A 22,739-nucleotide genomic window follows, 5' to 3' on the forward strand; every position below is an offset into this window, starting at 1 on the left:
AGGTAAACAGGGGAGTGGGAGAGGACCCTGTTTTCAGATCAGGGTGGATAAAAATAAATGATAAAAACATCCATACAATTGTGGGTTTTTTTATTTAAATTGGATTTTTTTTTTGGATGAAATTCTTTTTGAGGAAAATATCTATCTAAAAGTTTTAGTTTTAGTTTTAATTGAGATACATATCTCATCATGGAATAGGGATTATAACTTCTAATTCTGTAGTATGAGACAATATATTAATGTAATGTTTAGGAAAAGTTGTACATGAGTTCCAATAGTTCATGGATTAGGGAACCAATCTTATGGGTTTCCACAGACTTCTGTATAGATTATTTAGGTTAATCTTTCTATCTACCCAATGGAACTTAGTGCTCAGTCAGGAAGATACCATCAGAGATGCTTAGTTTTGCAGTTCTCAAACTGTGGATTTGTGTCTCCAGAGATAACATGCTTGTTAACAGCAAAAATGTTTTTAAAGAAATAATACTGAGGTGAGAAATAACAGACCTCAACCCTATTGTCCCTCTGCAAATTTGAGTACACAGAGTCAACCCCTTACCTCTTTCTAAAAGTGCAAAGTTTCCAAAAGTTCAATGAATAGCTGATTGTTGGGGCCAGAATAGATCTGGACAAGGAGAAGAAGTCTGGAGCTAAATGAGAAAGGAGGGACAGACAGTAGAAACAAAAGTGAAACTGTCTGAGCAGCATATTCCAGAAGTCTTGAGGTCTTTCTGAGTGTAGCCTTCATTGATTTGAGATCTACTGTATCATTCTCTCACTAGAAGGCAACACCTATAATGGCAGCAAGCTGTAAAAGAGACCCAGTTTGGGAATAAGAACCATTCAAGAAATATGTGTTTGCTGATGATGTTTTAAAGAAAATCACACCAGTGAACTGGTGGAAGTCACTTAAGCATTTGGATTCAGAAACTGTTGGAGTGATAGTCTCACTTTTAACAGCAGTAGCTTCTTCTGCCAGTGTAGAAAGAATATTTTCTTCCTTTGGGACTAATTCCAAACTGAGAAATCGTTCGGGACCTGAAAAAGCAGGAAAGCTTGTTTTTGTTTTCCAGATTATGAACAAACAGGAAAATGAGGTGAAGACGACTGAGTTAGCTACAGAAGCCAATATTTTAAGTTTCTCATGTTGACCTGGCTGATATAGTTGATTGATTTTTTTTTAATATTTCATTTAACTATTTTAGTTAAAAACAATTTTAATAAAAACAAATCTGATTTAAAAAACTTGAATGTTTTTAGCTAAATTCAAAAATTCATATGCTTGTTTTGTTAAAATATTATATATTTGCTGTTGAAGAAAAAAATCCAGAATACATAATGTTGTTGTTTTAGTTTAAATAAAACAATTCAAATGTCTGTCTGGTGATGTTCTCCTCCTAATACAGCATGGCAAGAAAATCCTCCAAATATTAATGATTAACCTATTGAATTGGAGATAGTTCACCTCCCATTGACTTCATAAATAGCTGCTTAAATTACCTTTGGTAAATGAAATAACCAATCATTCATTTTCTGATATAGCTGTAAAACTAATCTGAAAAGTTTTCAAAATAAATCACTTAACAATGTATAGTGTGTACCCTCTAAAAATGAAACCTACATCTATCTCTGAGTTGTGAAGAATATGTATTAAGGTTATAACAACCAACAAGAATGCACTTTTACGTAGAAATCCATGATTAAATTGAGTCTGCCTGATGAGTGATTTAAATCACGATTTAAATCAAATCCACCCTGTTTCAGATGAAGATCAAAGGTCTGAGCTGATGTATCTGGGGGTACAGAAAGACACCTTGCCATCCTTCATCAAGGGGAGACAAGTTGCCAGTGGGTTGGGGCTCATGAAAGAAGGGTCTCACCCAGCCTGGTTGAAAAATGCTGTAAGAAGGACTTTGGATAAGCAGTAAGGTTAGGATTCTGTCACGGGTATTTTTAGTAAAAGTCAAGACACAGGCAATAAAAATTCACAGAAGCCCACAACCTGTCCCTAACTTTTACTAAAAATACCCAGGGGGTCCCAGGGAGAGGGAATGAACAGTGGGAGCACTGCCAACGGAGGGGGCATTGCTCCAGCCCCCGGGCTTGTTGCCGGCCGCTGTTCCAGCAGCCCAGGGACTACTGCTCCGGTGGCCCCCGGGCCGACCACCAGTCAGTTGCTGTGGCAGCACTGATGGGACGCTGCTCTGGCAGCCCTAGGGCTGACAGTTACTCCAGCCCTGCCACTGCAGACGTCATGGAGGTCCCAGAAAGTCACGGACTCCGTGACCTGTGTGACAGAATCGCACCCTTACTTATCAGACCAGAAGGCATTTTGTGAGTTGAGTTCAGACTCTAGAATGTGTGGCAGGATTTATTTTATATGTAGCCCTTTGTTTCCAGTATTTCTGTTTGCCGTCCTATGAATCTCTATTCTTTGTTAAATAAACTTATACTTGCTTTGTCTATAAACAAATCTACATGCTGGGTTAAGTGGAGCAGTGTTCTGAGGTGTAACTAGTAAGCTGTGGTGCACTACTCCTCTGAGAACAGCAGGCCTGGTAATGCTGTAAGGGTCCAGTGGCAAAGGGGCTAGACACTGCAGGGGAACACTTAGAGGACTCAGGTTTGGAATGTGTCTATCCCTAACCTGCACGAGGCACAGCAGAGCCTATGTGGGCTGAGGGGAGTGTTTTTGGTGCCTGTGGCTGGGAGAGTCAGGGAGCTGACCCCTGGCAGGTGCAGACAAGGCTCCACTAAAGGTAGGTGGTAGTAAGGTGCCTCTGGGTACCCTTGGAGAGGGTAGAGGGGACTGTGACGTTGCCCTCTGGTGTTATCTGGACCGGTGATTTGCTAGGTTACTCCAATCGTTGACTCTGGGAGCAGCCTTACCCTGCTCTGCCGTGAGAACCCCCCACACCTGGGCTGTTCCCACACAGCCTTTGGCATGTAAGCTCCTCCTTGGACTGTGCAACCAAATGACACTAGCCAATATCTCCGGTCCCAGACACAACCCTAGGAACCTCCATCTTGAGGTGTCCAGTTATGCCTGCTGGATGCTGCAAGCTTATATAGGTTTATCAATTTAACAAATAAATTGATATGTACCAGGCTTCTTATCCCAAGGGGAGTTTCTGACACGCTTCAAACCAAACTCACTGCTTCAGGTAGAATAAGCAAACAGATTTATTAACTACAAAGATACATTTTAAGTGAGTATAAGTCAAAGCATAACAAGGTGGGTTTGGTCAAATGAAATAAAAACAAAATGCTTTCTAAGCTGATCTTAACACTTTCAGTGCCCTTACAAACGTAGATGCTTCTCTCCACAGGCTGGCTGGTTGCTCTTCAACCAGGCTCTCCCCTTTGATTAGCACTTCAGTCGCGTGGTGTGGTGTCTGTAGATGTAGGTGGAAGAGAGAAGAAGAGCATGGCAAACGTCTCTTCCTTTTATCATGTCCTTTCCTCCCTTTTGGCTGTGCCCCCCCCTTCAGAATCAGGTGAGCATTAGTAAGTCTCTCCAAGCAAGGTTGAGCAATTCCCCTTGTGTGGCCTCATGTAGGTGAGTCATTGCATTGTAACTCCCTTGCTAGACAATGGCTGTTGATGGGTTGTTTGACACCCCCACCCGGGCGTTGGTTACTTTCCTTGCTGTTGCCTCTGGGGAGCTAAAATCTGGCTGATTCCCCCAATTTACAACATTTAGTGACAACCATACTACACAATTCTCATAACTTCATATGCATTAATGATATACATATATGAATAGAGAAATGACTTTCAGCAGATCATGACCTTTCCCCTGATACCTTACAAGGCATGCTTTATACGTAAGATCATGATTACATGAAAATGAGGAATATGGGAGTTATAGCTCGCTCCCCCAAGATATAGAATGTCACAGGGACTATCAGAATCATCTAGTCTGACCTCCTGCATATTGCAGGCTACAGAACCTCACCCACCCACTACCCTGGCTGAGTTACTGAAATCCACAAATCAAGTTACAGAGAATCCACCCTTTACACTAGTTTAAAGCTTCAAGTGACCCATGCTCCATGCTGCAGGTGAAGGCGAAAAAGCCCCCAGCATCTCTGCCAATCTTACCAGGGGGAAAATTCCTTCCTGATCCCATGTATGGTGATCAGTTAGCCCCTGATCAAATGGGCAAGACACACCAGCCAGACACCTGGGAAAGAATTCTCGATAATAACGCAGAGCCCTCCCCATCTAAGTGTCCCATCACCGGCCACTGGAGATATTTGCTGCTATAAATTGCAGATTGCTTATGTGCCATTGTGGGCAACACGATCGTATCATCCCCCTATAAACTTATCAAGATCAGCCTTGAAGCCAGTTTTTGCCCCCACTGCTTCCCTTGGAAGGCTGTTCCAGAACTTCACTCCTCTGATGGTTAGAAACCTTTGCCTAATTTCAAGCCTAAACTTGTTGATGGCCAGTTTATAGCCATTTGTTCTTGTGTCCACATTGGCACATAACTTAAATAACTCCTCTCCCTCCCTGGTATTTATCCTTTTGATGCATTTATAGAGAGGAATCATATCTCCCCTCAACCTTCTTTTGTTAGGCTAAACAAGCCAAGCTCTTTTAGTGTCCTCTCATAAGGTAGGCTTTCCATTCCTTGGATCATTCTAATAGCCCTTCTCTGCACCTGTTGCAGTTTGAATTAATCTTTCTTAAACATGAAAGACCAGAATTGCACACAGTATTCTAGCTGAGGTCTCACCAGTGCCTTGTATAATGGTATTTTCACTTCCCTGTCTCTACTAGAAATACCTCACCTGATGCATCCTAGGACTGGATTAGCCTTTTTCACGGCTGCATCACATTAGCAGCTCATAGTCATCCTGTGATCAACCAATACACCCAGGTCTTTCTCCTCCTCTGTCTCTTCCAACTGATAAATCCACAGTTTACAGCAAAAATTCTTGTTAGTCTGTAAGGTCATCCCATTCATAGGCGCCGACACTGTAGGTGCTCCAGTAGCCAGCTCCCCCGGTTCCCAGCTCTTCCCACCTCTCACGGATCAGCTGTTCCACGGCATGCAGGAGGCACTGTGGGAGGGAGAGGGAGGAGTGGGGACAGGGCATGCTCGGGGGAGGAGCGGAACTGGGTGGCAAGAGGCGGGGTGGGGGTGGAACAGGGGCTGGAAGAGGCGGGGCATGGGATTGGGGGAAGGGGTCGGGGCCTGGGGCAGAGCAGTGGATTGAGCACCTCTGGGGCCCAGAGGAAGCCAGTGCCTGTGCTCCCATTTCTATTACTCCAGTTTTCAAGGTCATCCAGATCTTCTTGTATGATATTCCAGTCCTTCTCTGTATTGGCAATACCTCCCAGCTTTATCTCATCTGCAAATTTTACTAGCACACTCCCACTTTTTGTGCCAAGGTCATTAATTAAATGTTAAATAAGACTTCCCCAAGATGGATCCCTGAGGAATTCCACTAGTAACTTTACTCCAGTCTTTCAGCATGACCTATTGTAGTCTCCCCTTTAACCAGCTCCTAAACACCTTTCAATTCTCATATTAATCCCCATCTTCTCCAACTGAACTAATAATTTCCCATGTGGAACTGTATCCAATACCTTACTGAAATCCAAGTAGATTAGATCTACTGCATTTCCTTTGTCTAAAAAATCAGTTATCTTCTCAAAGAAGATCAGGTGGGTCTGGCACAGTATACCTTTTGTGAAACCATGTTGTATTTTATCACAATTACCATTCACCTCTATGTCTTTAACTATTTTCTCTTTCAAAATTTGTTCCAAGACCTTGCATACAATTGAGGTCAAACTACCAGGCCTGTAGTTTCCTGGATTACTTCCCCCCACCTTTCTTAAAAATAGGTCCTATATTAGCAATTCTACAGTCATAAGGTATGACCCCTGAGTTTACAGATTCAACAAAAATCCTTGCTATTGATCTTGCAATTTCATGTGCCAGTTTCATTGATATTCTTGGATGGAGATTACCCAGGGCCCCCCAATTTAATCCCATTAAGCTTTTTGAGTTTCACTTCCACCTTGGATGTGGTAATGTCTACTTCCATATCCTCATTCTGGTTAGCCACCTTGCCACTACCCCAAGCTCTTCATTAGTCTTATTAGAAACTGAGGCAAAGTATTTGTTAAGGTGTTGGGCCATGCCAACATTATCTTTAATCTCCACTGCAAAAGACTGCAAAAAAGTAAGTGTAAAGCCTAATGCACTAGTTTTCATTGATTACATTCCTAAAGCTCATGCTTCAGGGCTTCAGACAGTCTCCTGGAAAGGTCAGGAAGGGATTTTACTCCCACCCCCTCAAAAGTATTTTGGGATATTTTTAGTCTCCTTCCTCTGTAGCATCAGTGATGGATAGGGCTGGAGATGGGTAGGAGATGAAATAAACCCCAGGAAGGGGTAGACCCAGTGTTGGGTCTCCAACATAAAATTCACAATGTTGCCTGCATATATAATATTGGAATCATCCCTTTAAAGCTGCTATTAATTAGTAAAGCCAAGTATTTGCAAGACATAAGTAATAAGGTTATTGATTAACAGATCAGAATACCTGGTTGGTGATAGAACAATAATGCCACAGGTAAAAATGAGCTTATGGAATATGTCCTATCCAAAATGCTGAATATATTTGATCACTTCCAGAAATAAACTGACATGCTAGAAGTCTTATAGATGTTAACATTTAAAATGAATGAACTCTCACTAAACTAAAAGTCTGCAAAAAAGTAAATGTAAAGGCTAGTGCACTAGTTTTCATTGACCGGTTTCAGAGTAGCAGCTGTGTTAGTCTGTATCCGCAAAAGGAAAAGGAGTACTTGTGGCACCTTAGAGACTAACAAATTTATTTGAGCATAAGCTTTTGTGAGCTACAGCTCACTTTATCAGATGCATTCAGTGGAAAATACAGTGGGGAGATTTTATATATAGAGAACATGAAACAATGGGTGTTACCATACACACTGTAACAAGAGTGATCAGGTAAGGTGAGCTATTACCAGCAGGAGAGAAAAAAAACCTTTTGTAGTGATAATCAAGGTGGGCCATTTCCAGCAGTTGACAAGAACATGTGAGGAACAGTAGGGAGGGAAAATAAACACGGGGAAATAGTTTTACTTTGTGTACACTTTACTTTACTTTACACATCCACTCCCAGTCTTTATTGAAGCCTAATGTAATGGTGTCCAGTTTGCAAATTAATTCCAATTCAGCAGTCTCTCGTTGGAGTCTGTTTTTGAAGTTTTTTTGTTGAAGAATTGCCACTTTTAGGTCTGTAATCAAGTGACCAGAGAGACTGAAGTGTTCTCCGACTGGTTTTTGAATGTTATAATTCTTGACGACTGATTTGTGTCCATTTATTCTTTTATGTAGAGACTGTCTGGTTTGGCCAATGTTCATGGCAGAGGGGCATTGCTGGCACATGATGGTATATATCACATTGGTAGATGTGCAGGTGAATGAGCCTCTGATAGTGTGGCTTATGTGATTAGACCCTATGATGGTGTCCCCTGAATAGATATGTGGACACAGTTGGCAACGGGCTTTGTTGCAAGGATAGGTTCCTGGGTTAGTGTTTTTGTTCTGTGGTGTGTGGTTGCTGGTGAGTATTTGCTTCAGGTTGGTGGGCTGTCTGTAAGCAAGGACTGGCTTGTCTCCCAAGATCTGTGAGAGTGATGGGTCATCCTTCAGGATAGGTTGTAGATCCTTGATGATGTGCTGGAGAGGTTTTAGTTGGGGGCTGAAGGTGATGGCTAGTGGCGTTCTGTTATTTTCTTTTTTGGGCCTGTCCTGTAGTAGGTAACTTCTGGGTACTCTTCTGGCTCTGTCAATCTGTTTCTTCACTTCAGCAGGTGGGTATTGTAGTTGTAAGAATGCTTGATAGAGATCTTGTAGGGGTTTGTCTCTGTCTGAGGGGTTCGAGCAAATGCCATTGTATTGTAGAGCTTGGCTGTAGACAATGGATCGTGTGGTGTGGTCTGGATGAAAGCTGGAGGCATAGTTTTCATTGAGTTAAAAATCTGAGGTTTAAGTTTGGACAATGATCAATTTTTCTAGATAGTATATTTTCAAAAAGTATGTGATTACCATATGGTCATGCCAGAGAGTTATACTCAAATGGCACTATGGTGTGCCATGTTAATTTCCATATCAAATCATTTTATATTTTTTTCCCCTATCAGCCCAGCAAACTTGCCATGAAATCTGAAAACTAAGCTTTTCTGGTTCATTAATGCGCACCAGTCAAACTCCTGCAGTTAATAATTGTTTATGATGTGCTAGCCAGAATAGAATACTTCATTCCTCCAGAATCAACTGGCAATGCAGTGTTCTCAGAAGAGGTAAATCCACTTTATTAAAAAAAAGCAAGAATGACTCAGAGAACAAATCCAAGTAAACAGATGAGTTGATATTTAATCACTTTTCTGTTCGTACCCACACTAACCTCAAACTTTCCAAAAACCATCCTCTGGTTTACAACTAAGCATATGAAATTTTAGATGAAAGCTTTTTATTTCTTCCTCTCAGCAGCTTCTGTGCAAAAAGACAGGATTATATTGGAAATTGTCAAAACTGGGAGTATTGAGTTGCTATTGCAGATCTGTAACGTGTGTCAACTTCATCCAGTAGGGATAATGAGGAATGTACGTTTCACACTTTCTGATTTTAACAGCAATTCAATATGAGGAAATGTAGGGTGTTTGAGCTATACAGTCATTGCCAGGATGTCTGGGAAGACCTATGACATTAATTAAATAGGCAGGAAAGGCAAGTGACTGTTACTCTCTGCTGTGGTAAGTAGCAAGGAGAGGTCTGTGGTAAGTAGCAAGCAGGGCCTCTCATAAAAGGTGCATTGTGCTGATAAAGATTAGTGATGGAGCAAAACCAGGCAGACAAGTGGTCGGTAACAGCTGCCAGAATAGACCAGTTGCTGAAACGTATTAGCTGTACTAATGTTGAGGGACATTAGGGTGTTAATAGTGCTACCAGGACTTAGAGATGTTCTGATCCCAGACTTGGATAGGTATTCACTGGAAGAAGCATCCGTTGAAGCAGCAGGGATGACCATGGCTGGAGATGGGACAGGGTTCTGAGGTGACACCGAGCATTCTCTCTCAGGTGCTTGTCTGGCTGGTTCTTGCTCACATGCTCAGAGTCTAACTGATCCCCCATGTGGGATTGGGAAGGAATTTTCCCACAGGTCAGACTGGCAGTGACCTTGGGGGATTTTTGCCTTGCTCCGCGGCCTCTGGGTGCGGGTTACTTGCCAGGATTAGCTGGGTATATCTCACAATCATTCCCCTGCCACGGTGGAGGCCTCGAGCAGTGGGGCACTTAGCAAGAGAGCATTTTAACAGAACTTTCCCAAGCGGATAAGAGTTATCTAAGAGTTCCTTCTGACCTGCAACTCTATGCCCTGGTCTACACTAGGACTTTAGGTCGAATTTAGCAGCGTTAAATCGATGTAAACCTGCACCCGTCCACACGATGAAGCCCTTCTTTTCGATTTAAAGGGCTTTTAAAATCGATTTCCTTACTCCACCCCTGACAAGTGGATTAGCGCTTAAATCGGCCTTGCCGGGTCGAATTTGGGGTACTGTGGACACAATTCGATGGTATTGGCCTCCGGGAGCTATCCCAGAGTGCTCCATTGTGACCGCTCTGGACAGCACTCTCAACCCAGATGCACTGGCCAGGTAGACAGGAAAAGAACCGCAAACTTTTGAATCTCATTTCCTGTTTGGCCAGTGTGGCAAGCTGCAGGTGACCATGCAGAGCTCATCAGCAGAGGTTACCATGATGGAGTCCCAGAATCGCAAAAGAGCTCCAGCATGGACTGAACAGGAGGTACGGGATCTGATTGCTGTATGGGGAGAGGAACCATGCTATCAGAACACCGTTCCAGTTTTCAAAATGCCAAAACTTTTGTCAAAATCTCCCAGGGCATGAAGGACAGAGGCCATAACAGGGACCCGAAGCAGTGCCGCATGAAACTTAAGGAGCTGAGGCAAGCCTACCAGAAAACCAGAGAGGCGAATGGCCGCTCCGGGTCAGAGCCCCAAACATGCCACTTCTATGATGAGCTGCATGCCATTTTAGGGGGTTCAGCCACCACTACCCCACCCATGTTGTTTGACTCCTTCAATGGAGATGGAGGCAACACGGAAGCAGGTTTTGGGGACGAAGAAGATGATGATAAGGTTGTAGATAGCTCACAGCAAGCAAGTGGAGAAACTGGCTTTCCCGACAGCCAGGAACTGTTTCTCACCCTGGATCTGGAGCCAGTACCCCCCGAACCCACCCAAGGCTGCCTCCTGGACCTGGCAGGCGGAGAAGGGACCTCCGGTGAGTGTACCTTTTAAAATACTATACATGGTTTAAAAGCAAGCATGTGAAAGGATTAATTTGCCCTGGCATTCGCGGCTCTCCTGGATGTACTCCCAAAGCCTTTGCAAAAGGTTTCTGGGGAGGGCAGCCTTATTGCGTCCTCCATGGTAGGACACTTTACCACTCCAGGCCAGTAGCAAGTACTCAGGAATCATTGTACAACAAAGCATTGCAGTGTATGTTTGCTGGTGTTCAAACTACATCTGTTCTTTATCTCTCTGTGTTATCCTCAGGAGAGTGAGATATCATTCATGGTCACCTGGTTGAAATAGGGTGCTTTTCTTCAGGGGACACACAGAAGTGCCCGTTCCTGCTGGGCTGTTTGCCTGTGGCTGAACAGAAATGTTCCCCGCTGTTAGCCACGGGGAGGGGGAAGGGTTGAGGGGGTAGCCACGCGGTGGGGGGATGCAAAATGCGATCTTGTAATGAAAGCACATGTGCTATGTATGTAATGTTAACAGCAAGGTTTACCCTGAAAGAGTGTAGCCATTGTTTTATAAAATGTGTCTTTTTAAATACCGCTGTCCCTTTTTTTTTCTCCATCAGCTGCATGTGTTTCAATGATCACAGGATCTTCTTCCCAGAGGCTAGTGAATATTAGAAAGAAAAAAAAAACACACTCATGATGAAATGTTCTCTGAGCTCATGCTGTCCTCCCACACTGACAGAGCACAGATGAATGCGTGGAGGCAAATAATGTCAGAGTGCAGGAAAGCACAAAATGACCAGGAGGAGAGGTGGTGGGCTGAAGAGAGTAAGTGGTGGGCTGAAGAGAGTAAGTGGCGGGCTGAAGACAGGGATGAAGCTCAAATGTGGCGGCAGCGTGATGAGAAGAGGCAGGATTCAATGCTGAGGCTGCTGGAGGATCAAACCAATATGCTCCAGCGCATGGTTGAGCTGCAGGAAAGGCAGCAGGAGCACAGACTGCCACTACAGCCCCTGTGTAACCAACCGCCCTCCTCCCCAAATTCCATAGCCTCCACACCCAGACGCCCAAGAACACAGTGGGGGGGGACTCCGGCCAACCAGCCACTCCACCACAGAGGATTGCCCAAAAAACAGAAGGCTGGCATTCAATAAATTTTAAAGTGGTAAACTTTTAAAGTTCTGTGTGGCATTTTCCTTCCCTCCTCCACCACCCCTCCTGGGCTACCTTGGTAATCATCCCCCTATTTGTGTGATGAATGAATAAAGAATGCATGAATGCGAAGCAACAATGACTTTATTGCCTCTGCAAGCGGTGATCGAAGGCAGGAGGGGAGGATGGTTAGCTTACAGGAAAGTAGAGTGAACCAAGGGGAGGGGGGTTTCATCAAGGAGAAACAAACAGAACTTTCACACCGTAGCCTGGCCAGTCATGAAACTGGTTTTCAAAGCTTCTCTGATGCGTATCGCGCCCTACTGTGCTCTTCTAACCGCCCTGGTGTCTGGCTGCGCGTAACCAGCAGCCAGGTGATTTGCTTCAACCTCCCACCCCACCATAAACGTCTCCCACTTACTCTCACAGATATTGTGGAGCGCACAGCAAGCAGTAATAACAGTGGGAATATTGGTTTCGCTGAAGTCTAAGCGAATCAGTAAACTGCGCCAGCGCACCTTTAAACGTCCATATGCACATTCTACCACCATTCTGCACTTGCTCAGCCTGTAGTTGAACAGCTCCTGACTACTGTCCAGGCTGCCTGTGTACGGCTTCATGAGCCATGGCATTAAGGGGTAGGCTGGGTCCCCAAGGATACATATAGGCATTTCAACATCCCCAACAGTTATTTTCTGGTCTGGGAATAAAGTCCCTTCCTGCAGCTTTTGAAACAGACCAGAGTTCTCCTGAAGATGCGAGCGTCATGTACCTTTCCCGGCCATCCCACGTTGATGTTGGTGAAACGTCCCTTGTGATCCACCAGAGCTTGCAGCACTATTGAAAAGTACCCCTTGCGGTTTATGTACTCGCCGGCTTGGTGCTCCGGTGCCAAGATAGGGATATGGGTTCCGTCTATGGCCCCACCACAGTTAGGGAATCCCAGTGCAGCAAAGCCATCCACTATGACCTGCACATTTCCCAGGGTCACTACCCTTGATATCAGCAGATCTTTGATTGCATGGGCTACTTGCATCACAGCAGCTCCCACAGTAGATTTGCCCACTCCAAATTGATTCCCAACTGACCGGTAGCTGTCTGGCGTTGCAAGCTTCCACAGGGCGATTGCCACTCACTTCTCAACTGCGAGGGCTCCTCTCATCTTGGTATTCATGCGCCCCAGGGCAGGGGAAAGCAAGTCACAAAGTTCCATGAAAGTGCCCTTATGCATGCGAAAGTTTCGCAGCCACTGGGAATCATCCCAGACTTGCAACACTATGTGGTCCCACCAGTCTGTGCTTGTTTCCCGAGCCCAGAATCGGCGTTCCACCACATGAACCTGCCTCATTAGCACCATGATGCATGCATTGGCAGGGCCCATGCTTTCAGAGAAATCTGTGTCCATGTCCTGATCACTCACGTGACCGCACTGACGTCGCCTACTCGCCCGGTATCGCTCTGCCAGGTTCTGGTGCTGCATATACTGCTGGATAATGCATGTGGTGTTTAATGTGCTCCTAACTGCCAAAGTGAGCTGAGCAGCCTCCATGCTTGCCTTGGTATGGCGTCCACACAGAAAAAAGGCGCGGAACGATTGTCTGCCATTGCTCTGACGGAGGGAGGGGTGACTGACGACATGGCTTACAGGGTTGGCTTACAGGGAATTAAAATCAACAAAGGGGGTGGCTTTACATCAAGAAGTATTTCAGGCAGGACTTCACGGAGGGTTCCAATAAGAAATGGTGCACCTAAGTAATTGTTCTTATTGGAACAAGCAGGTTGGTCTGGTCTCTGATTGATACATGGCTAGATTTACCTCGTTGCACCTTCTCTGTGAGTGACTGCAGTGTGACCTAGAGGAATGAGTCCCCTAGACGGGGGAGGGGGTGAAGCAAATGAGTACAAAACAAATCTGGTCTATTTCTTGTTTTGATCCACTCCATCTATCTTTTACATCTTTGGCTGGCAGCAGACGGTGCAGAAGGACTGCATGCCATCCATATCTCATGGCTGCTCGGCAGAAGATGGTACAATAGGACTGCTAGCAATCTGTATCACCTGCCTGCTCACCATAAGATGGTTCAATAGGACTGACTGCAGGACTAAAGAGAATGACCTGGTCAAGTCACTTCTAATGTAGTCCCTGCACCCATGTCTGCCCAGGCGCTCCTGGCTGACGTGGCCAGGAGCACCTCGGACACAACGATGATGGCTACCAGTCCTATTGTACTGTCTGCTGCCACAAGGCAATGGGTTGCTGCTGCTGTGTAACAATGCAGTACCATGTCTGCCAGTACCCAGGAGACATATGGTGACGGTTACCCGAGTGGGATCCATGCTTGCCATGGTATGGCGTCTGCACAGGTAACTCAAGAAAAAAGGCGCGAAACGATTGTCTGCTGCTGCTTTCACGGAGGGAGGGAGGGAACGGGGGCCTGATGATATGTACCCAGAACCACCCACGACAATGTTTTAGCCCCATCAGGCATTGGGATCTCAACCCAGAATTCCAATGGGCAGCGGAGACTGAGGGAACTGTGGGATAGCTATCCACAATGCAACACTCCGGAAGTCAACGCTTGCCTCAGTACTGTGGAAGCGCTCCGCCGAGTTAATGCACTTAATGCACTTAGAGCGTTTTCTGTGGAGACACACACACTCGAATATATAAAAACGATTTCTAAAAACCGACTTCTATAAATTCGACCTATTTTTGTAGTGTAGATATACCCTATGACTCTATCCTGACTCATGCTCCTTGCCTTAATCCCTTTGACCACAATCCCTTCTTGTCCACAATTTAGAACATCTACAGGAGTTATAAAACAATTGTTTGATGGAAGAGAGCAACACTGGACCCCAGTAATGCCACCTGACTGCCCCTTTTGTCTGCTTCTCCCACTGTCTTTGCACTTTCTTCCATGCCATTCTGCACACATGTACTCCCCATCCTGAGCTGAGCAACAAGGCTGCTACCCTCAACCTCATAAAACTTTTCAAAGTCTTCCAGAGTTAGCTACATAAATGATAGCATTTTAAAAAAAGAAACAACAGCTTCTCCACACCAGACTGTGATATGATGGGTTAGGGCACTAGCTTATTGACATTATCGGGTCCTCACCCTGTCTCGTTAGGTCAAGTCTGACACTAGTTGGGGGGCCCCGCAAGAGAACGATTGTGTGTTATCTGTATTGGAAAGTGCCTAGCATCAGTAGAAAAGAATAATACAGCTAATGGATGATTTGTTCAGTTATTCATTCCAAAAAGAGGACCACAGTTTCAGGAATTCAAAAATCTGACCACCATCCTTTTCACTTCACCAATCTGAAATGCCCTCACCCTGCTTTACTACACAGGGCAGGATACAAAACCCACTGATGGCCGCCTTTCCATTGACTTCATTGAGCATTGGATTAAGCATATCATTTCTTTTATAACTGAACCAAGAACTTGTCTGCAGGACCCCTGTTCTGTGGGACATTATGGACAGCACCCCATATACCTTGTCAGGGTGTATGGTAAAGGAAAGGGTTTTTAAAAAAGGGCATTTAGTTTCAAAAAGGAAAATCAGCAAAAAACCACAGGTAAAAGCTTTCCACACCACAAGCAGAGATTATTATTATTATTATCTGAAGGTTGGGGCTGGAGTTGGGTTTTGCTGAGTGGATTTATGTGACAGTCTGAAAATGAAAACAGAAGCTGCTAATTAAAGATATTCCCAGAACATCACAGGCCAAGTGTATTTAGAGGAGCAGGCTGGCTTCTCTCCACCTGCTCCCATAGTTTTAGCTAATTTGGGTGCCTAATTCAATCAAGCAGACTCAGAGGGAATTACATGCAGTCACACAAAGCCAGCAGTCACAGATGTGCTCAGTGTTGGCGCTGTGCCCCCCTGGGGTTTCATGCAACATTTTGCTTTAGTTGATCCAATCCCCATGCCTCAGGGTGCTCATTGCAGACTGCTAAAAGATGCCAATGGAAGTTACACAATGGCTCAAAATGCTACAGCTCACAAGCCTAGGCGAGTGGTCTGGGTGAGGTGGATGGACTGCACATGGCACTTGGAATGCCAAGGGTTAAAGTCCCCTTAGGCAGCCAGAGGAGCACTGTTGCCAGCTAATGTGGTGGTCAGCACTCCTCCTAGACCCACTTCTGCCGCCTAATTTCCCAGTAGGTGCCTGAGCACAATAAAGCCAGAGTGCAGCATAAACACAGCTGGGAGTTAGGGTGTTGGGAGACCGAGGCAGATGCCCTTCCTTGTGTGCTCCCATAAATGGCAGGAAGTTCAATTATTCAATATTTTGACACTGTCCGAGGCAGACTTACAAAAGGTGTTTTCTGCCGCCTCCTCCCACATAACTGCAGCCAGGGTTTACACACTCAGGGTATGGCTACACTGTGGGCGGGGGGTGGAGGGGCAGGGTAATTTCTGGCTTGGGTAGATGTAGCCGCACGAACTGTCAGCCTACACTGCTATTTTTAGCTCTCTGACTCAATCAAAGCTAGAGAAGGCATGTCTGCCTGAGCCAGGAATTACATCCCTGGCTGCAGTGTAGACATAATCTCAGAGGGAAATCTTTTTAACAACACTGGAGACAAAGGCAGTTTGCACAATTCCTATTTCCTCCCACACAAACCACCTAGGCAACCACAACCGCTGAGCCAAGATTGCCTCCGAGTAGTCAAACAATGGCTAGTAAGAAACTGGAAAATTGGCTTATTTCTGATTTAAAAGATTTGCATAACGTTAAATTAAAGAAGGCTCAAGGGGATTTGCTTGCTGCTGCAGTGTATCTTACTGCACAGCAGAAAACTTGGGGTCGGGGGGGAGGAAAGCTTGATACTTCATCCTAGTAGCACTAGGATAGCATGGCAGCAAAAAGCCCCCCCCCCCAATATGTACTCTGCTTGGGTGATGGTGGGGGGCTCCCCACAGAGCAGAGGATTCAGAGTTAAGATGAAGGGGGAAAGTTAATGTTTGACTGAATCTGCAGACAGTCTGTTTGGGACACTGATTACCACATCATCAATATCAATATCAAGCTTTTTCTAGTCCTCACAGCTTCAAAAAGAGTTCACTCAAAGGAAAGCTGGGATTCTGATCTCTTTGTGCTCCAGAAGCTGGGTCCCTAGGCAGGTGCTGTAGGCCCACATCCCCATCTATGACCTAGGGTTTCCTTGCACACAATCCTTCATGCCCTGCCTCCAAACACCAGCTCCATTTGCCTCCCCGTGAGCCCAACTTCATGCCCCCCATCTGTGTCCTGCCCCTCACAATGCTATACCCCCCCAAGAATACACCATTTTAGACCCCTGTTCTGCAACATTTCCCTTCAGTTTCCTGCCTCCCAATACCTGCCCTCAACGTATGGCTCAGTCTCGCACCTGCTGCGGCAAAGCCTCAAGTCAGAATGAGATCGTTTTTATTTTACATATAAGCTTCTTATTTCAATTACAATGAGCAATACTGACAACTGAATAGGCCTGACAGAGTGCTCGGTAACAGCAACCCTACCAGCACCCCAAGAAGAACTGGATAATGATCCTTGCAACTGATTTTAATCATAATGCTAGAGACACATTAACAGGACTAGTGCTAAAAAAAGAGCTACCAGAAAAGGACAATAAAGCCACCTAAAGAACTACTGGCAAGACTGGGGAAAAAAGATAAATTCATTAATTGAACAAGTTAAAAGTTTTAAGAGTCTGAGTGAACCCATTTAATATATTGTTAGACTAATCAAGAAGATTGGACCTTCACAAATTTTAAGGTCAGAAGGAGGCATTATGATGATCTACTGTTACCTCCTGGATAACACAGACCATCGGAATTTCAACCAGTGCATTGAACCCAATAACTTGGGGCTGAACGATAGCCTATGTTTTAGAAAGACATTCGGTCCTGATTCAAAGACTCCAAGTGATGGAGGATTTACCACGTCCCTTACTAATCTGTCATTTGATGTTAATAAAATGAGAGGGCATGATTACATAGAGGCGACAAGGCAGTGTTCTCTTCAAAAAGTAAGTTGACGCTTCTCCGAAGACCTAGAGTTTGCTTTCCCCATGCACTGCTCTGTGGATGTAAGCAGACTGGAGTCAGTAGGTTAAGGAAAGTGCTTCCATGGCAGATGAGACAAGTTAGTAAAATGAAAGAAAAGGGTGAAGCCATTTTGAGGACAGAGGAAAAGACCTGGACTTTCAGCTGTCACAGACTAGTTTATGAAATGTGATGACCATGTAACAATTCATATCAAACAAGTACTGATGCAATGAACGAAATACCTCTCCTAGAACTCGAGGTTAATAGCCACTATCCTTCCCTGTGCTTGTTACAGACATGCTGCTGCCTGTCATGAACATTTATGTTAAACAGAAGAGACATTGCACACCATTTAGAGGATTAGGACTGCTGCCAGCATGAAACTTAAAAAAACCATAGAGACTGCTAATGAGTAATTGTGCTATCTTATGCCATTAATCGGCAAACAAGAACCTTAGGCCCTCCGTGCAAGACAGGATCAAAAAACGGATATGAAAACATGAAAAAAGCAGCAAAGGAAATTGTCTGAAAAAAAGAGACTGGCACAAATTCAAACTAAAACTTGAATTAGTTAGCTATACAGATTAACCCCTTCACTGCTGATACTTTAAGTGTTGCCTTGTCATAAGCCATTAACATTTAGTGGAAGTCAACGCTAAAGCTGGGTAAGCTATTTGTTAACAGTTTATCTAATGCACTGATTTCTTTCTAAACAAATTTTGGGCAATCAGATCATGATTTTTACCTTTGCTATTGAAAACCTAATAGTTTAATATATTTGAGCCACAGATTATTTGCACATTGTTCAGGGAAATTATTAATCATTTGGAATTTGCCATTCAAATTTTGACTGATCACTTCAATTGTATGAATTGTGCTTTTAGCTGATGCTTGCATGAAGGCAAGAAGGCCAATGGCATTTTGGGATGTATAAGTAGGGGCATTGCCAGAAGATCGAGGGACGTGATCGTTCCCCTCTATTCGACATTGGTGAGGCCTCATCTGGAGTACTGTGTCTAGTTTGGGGCCCCACACTACAAGAAGGAAGTGGAAATATTGGAAAGAGTCCAGCAGAGGGCAACAAAAATGATGAGGGATCTGAAACACATGACTTATGAGGAGAGGCTGAGGGAACTGGGATTGTTTAGTCTGTGGAAGAGAAGAATGAGGGGGGATTTGATAGCTGCTTTCAACTACCTGAAAGGGGGTTCCAAAGAGGATGGATCTAGACTGTTCTCAGTGGTACCAGATGACAGAACGAGGAGTAATGGTCTCAAGTTGCAGTGGGGGAGGTTTAGGTTGGATGTTAGGAAAAACTTTTTCACTAGGAGGGTGGTGAAGCACTGGAATGCGTTACCTAAGGAGGTGGTGGAATCTCCTTCTTTAGAATTTTTTAAGGTCAGGCTTGACAAAGCCCTGGCTGGGATGATTTAGTTGGGGATTGGTCCTGCTTTGAGCAGGCGGTTTGACTAGATGACCTCCTGAGGTCCCTTCCAACCCTGCTATTCTATGATTCTATGAAGCAAGCTTTGCTTGTAGAAATGTTTGATACTCAAACAATGCAGGGTGAGAAGGTGATTCAAGTCCAAGCAAGATTCATAGACGTGTGTAGGCACCCCATACACAATACTGACCAGGCTCCAATACAGATGTTAACTGCACTTGCTGATCCTCAGTCTGGCTGCACTGTATCTAGAATGTTTCTGAGCCATCAACACTCACAAGTTATATACTGAACACTTAAGACATCAAGACGTCTTTTTCTGTCATCTCCTTTCCGTTGTAGGTCATGTAGGTTTTGAGATGAGATTGCTTAGCTAGCAACCCATAACAAAGGGAGCACTGGAAGGAGGCAGATTGCCATCCCATTCTGATGGCCTGCTGCAACCTATGCATTATTAGATGGCTTTTGTAACTCCAGAGGAAGTGGACTCGGTGTGGCTGAGGTTGAGGACTGCTCTGTATCCTGTCACATTCTCCCTTAGGAGGATGTCCATGGGGATGTAATTTACACTTTATCCTTCTTTAGGAACCTCCATGCAAGGAACTTTGTGCTTTACGACGAGGCTAGTATCACCACCACCAATACTGTGAGGTAGGAATTGCTACTAGCTTCATCTTGGTTAAACTCAGGCACAGACATGAAGTTATTCCTCCCCCCACCCCTGCAATGTGTTACTTAGAGTCACTGTGTCATCTGGGAATAGAATTCTGGCTCCTCTACATTCTTATTGTTCAAAGTTTTCTTGTTGCCAGGAGATTAATACAGCAACACTGTAAAAGTTCATTTAGCAGGCGCAGTAAAAGACACCTTATACCACCGAGAAAGCCCAGCCTCTTGGCAGCAGCCTGCATTGGCCCTTGAAGACAGAACCTGGCAGAATCGCAGTCCTCCAGTCACACCTACTAGAAACACAAGGGTTAATCCCACAAGCCACATCCTTAGAAATTGCCTGTAAAGAAGCCTTCCTGGAACTGCTACTTTTACTTTCAAAATTAATTTTTCCCAAAAATTCTGTAAGATTTCCTAGTACCCTCTTATCCGTACCCCCAAAAATTTACAAGAAACGTTCTAGCAAGTTTTCCATCTGGCAAAAATCACTAACCACAAAGCCGGAGGCATGACTAAATCCAGGAGCTCCCCATAGGCAAATGCAGCTTCACCTGCTGTTCTCTACGAACTTTTCAAGCAATATCCACAAGGATACATACAGCGAAGAATCTAGCCTTTCCGCAAAACCTAGATGCACCACCCTCTGTCAGGGCAACAGCATTGAACTAAGGAGTCAAGGAGAAACTAACCTGCAGAAACTGTCCAGTTCCTGTTTGCTCACTCTGTGCTTCTTTCCCAGGGGCAGAATCCAGAGTTGCTACCATTAGCTGGTGCTTGTGCAGAATGAAAGTAAGTAGAAGAGAAGAATCTTTGTGGGTAAATAAATAATAGCAGAAGGAAGGAGGCTGGAGTTAAACCAGTGTGGGGAATCCCAGAGAGAAAAGCAAGAGGAAGTCCCCTTCTAGCACAGATCACAGCATGAAAACCTGTGACCAACACCCGCAATATATTCTCTCCTCCCTTATTCTCTTCCATTCCTCTCCAAAAAAAGAACATGGGATGGGGAAAGCCTGTAACATATCAATCTTACAAACACAGATTTATAAGTAACAGTAGGCAGAAGTGACCCCTAATGGGCCAAATAAACTTTTCTTAACCAGTTTCCGAAGAAGTCAGAGCCCAGTTACAATCCTATTCAATTCAACTCTGTCCCAAAGTTGCATTATTTCAAACAGTGAATCAATAAGAATAAAGTAAGCAGCTCGGGGAGCCTCCTTACCTTGCATCTCACCAAATGGTGACAACAACGTCAAACAAAAGTGAAAGTATTTTAAAAACCAGGCATGCTGCCAGTCTGTTTAGAGTCATTCCCCAGCAAAAGCGTCTCCTGCTAACAGCCCAGAAACATGTACAAGTATTATACCATGTATGAATCATGCATGCTATATGATAGCTGCAGTATTTAGAATTTGTATTATCTAAACATACACCTGTTGGAATATGATGCAATTACATCCAGGGGTATTAAGAGGAAAGAAAACGAAGTAAGAGAGGATACAGCCGTGGGTAGGAGGAAGGGCAGTGTAGATACCAATCTAATCGGTTATACTGGCTGTAGAATGACTGTGCCTAATAGGGTACAGAATGTGAGTGAGGCCAAACAGCAAAAATTAAGATGTTTGTTCACCAATGCAAGGAGCCTAGGTAACAAAATGGAGGAAGTAGAGCTACTGGTGCAGGAAGTGAAACCAGATATTATAGGGATAACAGAAACATGGTGGAATAGTAGTCATGACTGGACTACAGGTATTGAAGGGTACGTGTTGTTTAGGAAAGACAGAAATAAAGGTAAAGGTGGTGGAGCAGCATTGTATATCAATGATGAGGTAGAATGTAAAGAAATAAGAAGCAATGAAATGGATAAGACAGAGTCCGCCTGGGCAAAAATTACATTGGGGAAGAAAACTATTAGAGCCTCCCCTGGGTTAGTGCTTGGGGTGCTATAGACCGCCGGGAACTAATCTGGATATGGATAGAGCCCTTTTTAATGTTTTTAATAAAGTAAATACTAATGGAAACTGTGTGATCATGGGAGACTTTAACTTCTCAGATATAGACTGGAGGACGAGTGCTAGTAATAATATAGGGCTCAGATTTTCCTAGATGTGTTAGCTGATGGATTTCTTCATCAAGGTGCTGCTGAACAGACTAGAGGGGATGCCATTTTAGATTTGGTTTTGGTGAGTAGTGAGGACCTCATAGAAGAAATGGTTGTAGGGGATAATCTTGGCTCAAGTGATCATGAGCTAATTCAGTTTAAACTGAATGGAAGGATTAACAAAAATAAATCTGCAACTAGGGTTTTTGATTTCAAAAGGGCTGACTTTCAAAAATTAAGGAAATTAGTTAGGGAAGTGGATTGGACTGAAGAATTTATGGATCTAAAGGTAGAGGAGGCCTGGGATTATTTTAAATCAAAGCTGCAGAAGCTATCGGAAGCCTGCATCCCAAGAAAGGGGAAAAAATTCATAGGCAGGAGTTGTAGACCAAGCTGGATGAGCAAGTATCTCAGAGAGGTGATTAAGAAAAAGCAGAAAGCATACAGGGAGTGGAAGAAGGGAGGAATCAGCAAGTAAAGCTACCTTATTGAGGTCAGAATATGTAGGGATAAAGTGAGACAGGCTAAAAGTCAAGTAGAGTTGGACCTTGCAAAGGGAATTAAAACCAATAGTAAAAGGTTCTATAGCCATATAACTAAGAAGAAAACAAAGAAACTAGAAGTGGGACCGCTAAGCCCTAAGGATTGAGTGGAGGTCAAGGATAATCTAGGCATGGCCCAATATCTAAACAAATACTTTGCCTCAGTCTTTAATAAGACTAAAGAGGATCTTAGGGATAATGGTAGCATGACAAATGGGAATGAGGATATGGAGGTAGACATTACCATATTTGAGGTAGAAGCGAAACTCAAACAGCTTAATGGGACTAAATCGGGGGGCCCAGATAATCTTCATCCAAGAATATTAAAGGAATTGGCACATGAAATTGCAAGCCCATTAGCAAGAATTTTTAATGAATCTGAAAACTCAGGGGTTGTACCGTATGATTGGAGAATTGCTAACATAGTTCCTATTTTTAAGAAAGGGAAAAAAAGTGATCCTGGTAA

General features: G+C 44.1%; 1 protein-coding gene across 3 annotated transcripts in view; it reads right to left on the minus strand.

Moving 5' to 3' along the window:
• Positions 1 to 22,739, minus strand: part of CIITA (class II major histocompatibility complex transactivator) — a 70,058-nt gene that overhangs the window by 39,808 nt on the left and 7,511 nt on the right. Inside the window, exon 1 of one of the 3 annotated variants that reach the window (XM_075132777.1) lies at positions 20,853 to 20,917. The exons of 1 other annotated variant lie outside the window; for it this stretch is intronic. In XM_075132777.1, the coding sequence (XP_074988878.1) occupies positions 20,853 to 20,859 (7 nt within the window). In that variant the 5' untranslated portion in view covers positions 20,860 to 20,917. Of the gene's footprint in view, positions 1 to 20,322; positions 20,416 to 20,852; positions 20,918 to 22,739 lie in introns of those variants that run through there. One more of the 3 variants, XM_048867441.2, reaches the window with a different exon arrangement.

The sequence above is a fragment of the Caretta caretta genome, chromosome 10, assembly GCF_965140235.1.
Source record: "Caretta caretta isolate rCarCar2 chromosome 10, rCarCar1.hap1, whole genome shotgun sequence".
NCBI lineage: Eukaryota > Metazoa > Chordata > Testudines > Cheloniidae > Caretta > Caretta caretta.